The sequence below is a fragment of the Carassius gibelio genome, chromosome A24 (assembly GCF_023724105.1).
Source record: "Carassius gibelio isolate Cgi1373 ecotype wild population from Czech Republic chromosome A24, carGib1.2-hapl.c, whole genome shotgun sequence".
Classification (NCBI taxonomy): domain Eukaryota; kingdom Metazoa; phylum Chordata; class Actinopteri; order Cypriniformes; family Cyprinidae; genus Carassius; species Carassius gibelio.
The window spans coordinates 17,679,252-17,687,718 of record NC_068394.1 but is presented as its reverse complement, the minus strand read 5'-3'; the positions used below and the strand labels follow the sequence as shown (position 1 = coordinate 17,687,718).

The following is an 8,467-nucleotide window of genomic DNA, read 5'->3' as shown; positions in this document are numbered from 1 at the left end:
TAATAATATATGTCTAATAATATATTACTTATAAGATACAATATTCAGTTTAATTTTACAAGAGTGTCTGGCCCTGATAGTGTCTGCCGAGAAATGGTTTGGCCCTCGGACAAGTGTAGTTGATGACCCCTGCCTTAGAATATAGGCCTAATACTACTTACTTGAAAGGAACAACTCACACAATGGGATAAAACAGTAAACTGACTTAAATGAAAACTATTCATGAATCAAACAAAAGAGACATGACTATAGTTGAAACAACAGTTCATTTTACTGGGTGAAATTAATAAAGTAGGCTTTCTAGAGCTAAGAGACTATGCCCTGTACAAAATAAAGACTATATATATTTAGAAAGGTAGGGGTGTGTGTGTGTGTGTGTGTGCGCGTATGTGAACGAGAGAGTGAGAGTGTGTGTGAGAGTGAGTGTATGTATGTATGTGTGTGTGAGTGTGTGTGTGAGCGAGTGAGTGTGTTTGTGTGTGTGGTTGTTTGAGCGAGTGAGTGTGTGAGAGTGAGTGAGTATTGATATACTATACTAACGTGGAAACATAAGCTGGAATAGCACACTGTTGGAGAGAGTAAGAATACAATAGGCTATGTAAACTACAGTAGGTACACTATGTACAAACTATAGTGAAGCTATGTAGGGATACGCAATACATTTTGACCAAAAAAGTAATGCTATAAAAAACAAAGGTAATTTGTCATGTTTGACAGTTGTGAATCACCAGTGATTGGGTTGGGGGAGAGGGTGGGGACTAATGGGCTAACATTATGGGTTTTTACAGTATCAGAGGAATTTGCAGTACATGCTCTAAACACAAAGAAATATTACAACAGCAGTAAAATAACCTCAGGTTTCACATACAAGTTATTACAGCACTGACGTTTGGGTTCAACACAATGTAAACACATCATCTCCCTAATAACTACTCTCCCAGTTCCTCATCAGTTGAGGAAGTATTCTCTGAGTCTTCCTCTTCAGAAAAGTCATCTAAGGGCAATGTTTGCAGTCCAAGAATACTTCTGTATGTTGTGCGTGCTTTAGCCAGTTGTGCTTCAACTTCACGCAATCTTCTCTTCAGCACACAGAGTAGTCCTTCACGTCCTTTCTCCATTAAGCCCTCTGTACTGCCTGAGAATGTGACATTAAAATATAAAGAAATGAGCCAATGGTTACCAGAGAAGCAAATAGAAGAAAGAGACTTCCTATGTGTTGTCCTTACATTTCCCAGTGGTGTCTTCAGTCAGCTGAAAGGTAAACTCTTCGATCAGTCCAGCAACACTCCTCATGTACTCCATGTGCTGCTTGACTTCGCGAACCACAATAAATTCTTCTTCTTTTAGTCTAGCCAGCAGCATTACCTTGTCAAAAACATTTTTTTTTCGCTCCATATCACCATGACCTGCAATACATTACATCAAAGTGTTATCTTACAACCTCCTATAAAAATATTGGGACAGAAGATGTTTTGCATGCTGTACTACTACAATAGAGAAATAAACCCTGACAGGATGAGATAGAACATCAGCACTTCGCGAAGGGGTCTGATCACATCCATTTACAAATTACTGCATCCTTTTTTTTTGCATATTGCCCAAGTGTCTTAACATTTTTTTTTACATCGGATTCCATATTTACATCAAGATGTGTGAATCAAACAATTTGTATTCAGTGCATTTCAGGGGAAGTACTTACATTCCCATGGCCAGGAGTAGTTGTCCACAGCCAGGAGTTCATTGGGAGGAGGCAGTTTTTCAACTTCCCCCACAGTAGCATTGTGGTCATTGATGGCAACTTCCAAGGCTTTCTTCTCAACAGCAATCTTTCTTCTCAGTTGATGCCTTCGCTTGTTCCCACCTACAATGAGAAACACAAAATGAGTGTACATTCACACGATCACTACACAAAAGCACCATACAAAGTAAGACTTCACAATATGTGTGTATGTTTTATGATTATTGTGACAGATGTTGTGTGATAATTTTTGCTTAACAAGTTTCATAATCATTTGAAAAATTGTGAAAAAATTTTTTTTTTTCAGAATCTACTTTTTTTTATTTTAAATAGAGTACAAAATTGGTAGGTCAGGATATCTCTGCACTATGCAGAAATATTGGAAATATTTGGATATTGCACTCAAACTTATTATGATTTTGACAGTTTTTCAGTATGCTGCCCTGACTTGTAGTAAACCTATTTCAAAAGATGTTTTTTTTTTTTTAATAAAAGGCTTTGCTATTTTTACTATGTATAAATCAGTAGTGAATTCATTTTTCACAAATCTGCATTACTAGCGGCCTTTTCTGCTCTCACCAGACTGACGATACAGCTGAAATTTTCGCTGTTTGATGCCCAAATATAGCCCCTCGATGGTCCTCTGCAGGTCATTTTGGATTGTTGCTCCTTTGGACGACAACAAACAAATTGATTAATGCCAATTTCAGTTTACAATCAGCCTATTTTCAGATGCCCTGTACAAGAGCAGAGCCTATGATTCTTAAAATATCGCATCAAATAATTTTTTCAAAGTACCTGAGGTCCACTGCTGCACATCAGACACCCACTGCTGGACTGTGTCTTGCTGTAGAGATAACTCAGTTGTGAGTTTCTCCAGGTCCTTTGTTGCCTCTGCAATCCTTTGTACAGTCTATCCAAAAGAAATATCCTTGTTAACAAATGCTGAGAATTTAAAAACAAAAATGTTATTATACATATTTTCCTAGTTGTACCTTGATGTATCTTTTGGCCAGTGTCCGGTCAAGGTTTTCTGCCTTTCGCTTGTTCCAGCCACTTGCCTGGATAGTTAGCATGTCTGTGCGAACTTGACACACAATGTATGTGCAGTAATTTAGGTTCACAGTGAGGACCACAGGTCAGATACTACATTGATCATTCTCTAATATTGTCACATAAACCTGGAAATAATCATACAATTAATTAACGTGTCAGAAGTTAAATTATTATTAAGAGAATCCTGATCAGTGTAAAAGTGCTGACTAGACAGTTGTTTTCTAAGGGAGCACCTATGCATGGAACTCTAAAAAGCAAAGGCCGAGCATTAGTGTTAAAACCACTTGGTCTCAATTTGGACACAACTTTACATGAAAAATGCTTACCGGCTTTTGACATGTACTTGGAACATATGGCTGCTCGAGAGAGGAAGCTGTTAACCTGTTCAACCTCCTCCCCGATTGTTGTTCCAGCTCCTTCTTGATTGCGTCCCCCCCATTTTAACTGAAACACATTTAAATGTTATAATTTGGAAAACAACAAGTAGGGGCAGAGGAAAGACAATCATAATGTGTGTTGCAAATGGTAAGTAATACATCTAATTGTCATTATTACCTCACACATCCATGAATGCGCTTTTGCATGCATGATGGAGAGAAATGGGCGCATGTTCAGCAAGTCCTCCAACTCTGGACAGTGGCCCACAACTTTCTGCAGATATGGCCAATATTTGCAGACCACATCAGAGCAAAAAAACTGGACGGTCTGTGAAGCTAGCTGTTTCTGGAGATATAATGGGTATGCAAATATTTCTCCACGGAACATATTCAGTCCCTTGAGCAAAACCCCATGACGGCAGACAGCAACTTCAACACCTTCCTCGTCTAGTTTGCTTCCAGACTTGTTGGCAGACTCTCGTGCTGCGGTCCACTGACCCGCACCACATCTCCCTTTCCCTGGATTCTTAAAAAGATCATGGTATTATGGCATTTGATGCAAACCAAATAATGTTTAAATTTTGGGGAAAAAACTGGCAAGCATTCATAAAAATGTAAAATTGTGGTGTTACACATGAAATATAAATTTAGCTTACATGTCCAGTTGTTTCATGGATGTAATCAACAAAGGAGGACACATCAGCATCATTGGCCAAAAAGACTCCATCAAAAAACCCATCAGGTCTTGAAAGAAATATATAGATGTGGGTTAAATTTACTATATAATAAAAGTAATTTGTGGCTCACTAGCATTTCATTGTACATGAATGTTACACACCCTGGTTGGCTTTTGAAACGATATAATTTGCGGTTCCCATCCACTGCAACTGCCAACATGGATGGTGTGCATGCAGGGCACTGAAAATGCTGGACCTGAGACAGCTTGTCAACCTCAAATTTGGCATAGGCCCATTCGAGGAAGGCCCTCTGCATTGTGTCCCCACAAATCTTACCACTCTTAGAGCAAAAGTGAAAAACAAAAAAGTAAGTAACTGTGTCGAAGGTTGGCTTTAGACTGTGGTCATGATGAAGAAAGGGCTCTGTCAAGAAATATGTGCTGAAACTTTGGGGATTGTAACAACAAGTCCTAACAATAAATCTGTTCTATGAATCTCTAAAAGGTGATCCAAACAGGATAACTAAATGATGAGTCCACTCACTCGCCCGAAGAGTTTTGTACGACACTCGAGCATGCTGACAAAAGCTTGTCTGGACATCCCTGGGGCAGTGATTTTTAGATCCTCATACGTGGTGAACAAGTCCACCATGTACAAGGTCTCAAAATTGACAGTGGCTGGCCAGTAACCACTTTCAACCAGATCACTTATGGTCACTGGCAAGGTTTTTCCACAGGAGCAGTTTACTGATGGAAGGAAGAGGTTGTATCTTCCTGAAATTTCAGACAAAAACAATTATCTCTTGTTCACAAGAAACAAAAAACACAATATGAAGAAATAATAAAAAAAATTTTTTACCATTCATTCCAATTAAAATAACTGGCTTTCCCTTGGAAAAGCTTGTTTGCCCAGTGGAGCAGTCGCAGCAGGGAGGAACGATTGGTAACATGCAATCTAAAAAGCAGAATTAGTTTACATATTAGAGTAAATGGAACCCAAAACTCAACAGAGAGGGTGTTGTTTCTATCAAACACAACTTAATCCAGCATGTTTGTTGGAGTAAACCAGGATTTGTGTAAAATGTAAAACAGCCTATATAACCTGAGACTTAAAAACCACCTTTTTCATGATAGGAGAATTTCCCTCCCTCGTGCTGCTGAACAAAAGTGGATGGCTGCAGTTGTCTGAAGAACCCCTCCACCATGGATGCTCTGTTATGAAGCACCAGGGCCTCATGTGTGGAAAGGTCACAGGCTGTGCAGTAGAGTGATCGTGGTAAACAGTCCCTACACATCACTACGGCAGCCTTGTGTCCACAGTGATGGCAAACCCCCTCCTTGGGCTTCTCAGATGACAACATATTGTTCACCATGAAGGGCCTCATTACTGTCCAATTCTCCAGAGAGGTAGTTTGCCTGTTACTCCACTCTGAGGGGAAAGACTGTTCATCACCACTTCCCAAGAGTTCTCGGACATCTTGAATGAGGGAGTCTGAAAATGAAAATGGAAGAAGGCATTGTTAAATCTGGGCAATTACCACATAACAAATGTTGAAAAAAGTATTAAGGGAAAAAAACCAAAATTTTCGATGATCACTGTGTCTTCAGTTGTGCTGGTAGACGGAGCACAGGACACGCTTTTAACGCTTGCTGAAGAAACTGCAAAAATATAAATATCAATTTAGAACTTGCTCAATAAATAATGAATGCAACTAATGATGAAAAAACAGACAAAAAACCAACCAGTAGCTGAATCTCGCTTTCGTTTCTCTCCAGCTCTACATCTTTTTGGCAGAGGTTGACCATCTTTGTCCTCATCAGGCCAAACACACAACTTTGTGGATTGTTTTGAACCTCCTTTAGTTTGTCCATGCTGATCCACCTAAATAAACAATTAAGCCACAGAATAAACCACCACCCACCAAGGTTATCACCACCTATAAACATCTCATTATAAAACCAATGTTATAATATTACATTGTAAAAATTCAGTCTAACGGTTGTGGCCCTGTCTAGAAAACCCGTTCTTCATTGAAAAATAGAAAAGAAAGTTAAACGTTTTGACAGAATATTGAATTAAACTCTCACTGGCTCTAACGTGTGAACTCAGCTCAGCTCAGCACTATAGCTTGCATTTGAATAAAGACATTTAACCTGGTACTGTATAGTTGCACTTTGTTTGGAGTGTTGCAATTTTGCACATTGATACTTCTTCCCTGCTATACCTCAGAGCCTATTATGGTCTTAGACATTGTAATTAGTATGTAATTCGTATACTTTTTCCACAACTGAGATGTTATTTACCTTGCACTCATCCAGGAATGCATCAACCAGGAATATGGCATCTTCGGGGTCAAGGTGATTCATTTTCAGCTTGGTCAAGTTAATTTTCCACGCTTCTTTTTCCTCCTTGTCTAACTTTCCCTGCTTATTTTCCCTCGTATTCTTCGTCTTCTTCTTCTTCTTCTTCTTCTTCTTCTTCTTCTTCTTCGTGGGGCCTTGACGCGTCAACACCCAACACCCACCAATGAGATCGCACCACACAAATGCACGGAGGTTATTATTTTTTATTTTTTTTTATTATGCCATACATAAAAAAAAACAAAAAAAAAAAACAAAGAGAAACATTAAAATGAGAAGGAAAATATGAACAACAATATTAAAACCATGCCAGAGGACAATAATAACCATAAAAAAATGCACGGAGGTTCCGGTGTTCCGGTAGATGTCAAAATTAAAAACAGCGGACTGATCGTAACTCGTCACTTTGTCAACATTAGTTTCTCCCGCTGCCACGGATTAATGTGTTGTTCAGCAAATCAACCTCAGACGAAACGCATATAGTGGGCAGGGGTTTGGTCTGTCAGACGGAGCGAAATCGCAAGGAAGAGTATGTGGAATCTGGGGCCACAGCTATGCTAGGCGATAGCAGCGTCCATAGCAACCAAAACGTTGCAGTTTCACGTTATTCTGGCGAAATCAGAAAAATCTTCGCAACAACGAACAAGCGAGTGATTATGTACATCCACTGAGTGAATATTCTGAAAATAAAATATATATTTCTCGCTAGAAATGTAATCAAAACTTATTTTTATGCAGAGACTAACTCAAAATATTGATTTTTTTCACTAAAAATGAGAGAAATGTCCGCCATGTTTTTTTGTTCTCACGGTCGGAATCTTGAAAGTCACGTGACTTGGACGCTAAACAATAGGAAAAGAATTGGCAAAAAAAACGTAACAGTCATACAATTCAAGGGCCATTATTGTAACCCCTCTACGTTTTGCACTTTGGACCAACGTAGTCAGGGTACGTTTTTATATGAGACTGGGTTGCATCAGCGCGTGACGTGTAATGTACGAGTCGACAACGCTTGGCACGTTATACTTTAACTGAAGCAAGCAAACGATCTCGGCATCAGCGCGGAAAGTGAGGAACTAACTGATCTCTGCTTCATTACAGTTTGCACATATGTTTTCGTCGCGAATGTTGATCTTCCTTCGAAACAGCCGGTAAAAGAGTCGCGCGATAACGCGCGTCATCATTTCGATACGGAATTAAATCTGGCTTTTGTTCACACAGCGCTCGTTCCGGATCGATTACCGCAATGTTACTAGGTCCCCGACCCGGGTTCAATTCGGTAATCAATTCCGGGACGTGGTTGCTTTCACACAGAAGGCGACCAAGCAATGTTACGGGAATATTGCGGGTCCGACGTGCAGTGTGAAAGGGGCTTAAGGAAGGCGAGGACAAAACATAAGGGCTGCTTCCCTCAAAAGGATACAGAATGAGACTAGACACTTTTTTTTTTTTTTTGGAAATGGGTCATTGAAAAGAAGTCCTTCACCTTCAGAAATGGTTGTTTGTCTCAACAGGGGGTCAAACTAATTAGAAATGAACTGCTTTATTTTCTACTTGGTTTGTATGAGTTTTTTTTTTTTTTTTTTTACAAAGTTACTTAAATTCAGGATTTGTCTAAAAGCCGTTCAAAACTAATTAGTGTGATTTGTATTATTTTCTAGGAATAAACAATAAATATAAATTAATATTAATATAAAAAATATGAATGAAAAACATGCCAAAAAGGGTATCCCAATAAGGGATACATATTTAACCTAAATGAAACTGTCAACCACTTGTTATTTGTAATTACTGATAACTTTATATTCTGATAATATATATTCTGATAATAACATTTTTGAAAGATTAAGGAATCCATCGAACACTATTTGTTGAAAATTTACATATCATTTGCCATTATCTTAGATGGGCCCAAATGATACTTTTTTACACAAGCTTTTCTACTTATTATGTATATATATATATATATATATATATATATATATATATATATATATATATATATATATATATATATATATATATATATATATAGGTGGGCAAATAATTTCAACCCTTTTACTTTAATGCAGGACCTGTCTAAATACAGTTTAAACCTGTTTACTTATATGTATGTATAAACATTCATTTGAAATGTTGATTTATTTATTTATTATCATTTGTTGTTGTTGTTTATTTGTTTCCTATAATAACAGGCTTAAAATGTTGAGCTTGAGAAATGCATTCATTATGTAAAATTAAAATGAGATAATTTATCTT

General features: G+C 38.0%; 1 protein-coding gene across 1 annotated transcript; it reads right to left on the bottom strand.

Moving 5' to 3' along the window:
- Positions 1–322: 322 nt before the first annotated feature.
- On the bottom strand, positions 323–6,380 carry LOC127946042 (uncharacterized). The gene is made up of 16 exons (XM_052542325.1): positions 6,152–6,380; positions 5,591–5,729; positions 5,426–5,506; positions 4,968–5,339; positions 4,707–4,802; positions 4,392–4,621; positions 4,010–4,188; positions 3,828–3,915; positions 3,350–3,697; positions 3,121–3,238; positions 2,734–2,825; positions 2,537–2,651; positions 2,318–2,407; positions 1,700–1,861; positions 1,227–1,406; positions 323–1,135 (listed from the first exon to the last, which is right to left on the bottom strand). The coding sequence occupies exons 1-16, from the start codon at positions 6,212–6,214 to the stop codon at positions 930–932; spliced, it is 2,559 nt and encodes an 852-aa protein (XP_052398285.1). The 5' UTR covers positions 6,215–6,380; the 3' UTR covers positions 323–929.
- Between the last annotated feature and the right edge of the window lie 2,087 nt (positions 6,381–8,467).

Excerpts from the sequence above, each read along its gene's own strand:
- LOC127946042 (XM_052542325.1), bottom strand. The coding sequence starts at position 6,214 with ATGAATCACCTTGACCCCGAAGATGCCATATTCCTGGTTGATGCATTC. Across the intron at positions 1,407-1,699 it reads CTACTCCTGGCCATGGGAAT|GTCATGGTGATATGGAGCGA; the intron begins GTAAGTACTTCC and ends AATGTATTGCAG. Across the intron at positions 1,136-1,226 it reads TGAAGACACCACTGGGAAAT|GCAGTACAGAGGGCTTAATG; the intron begins GTAAGGACAACA and ends TCACATTCTCAG.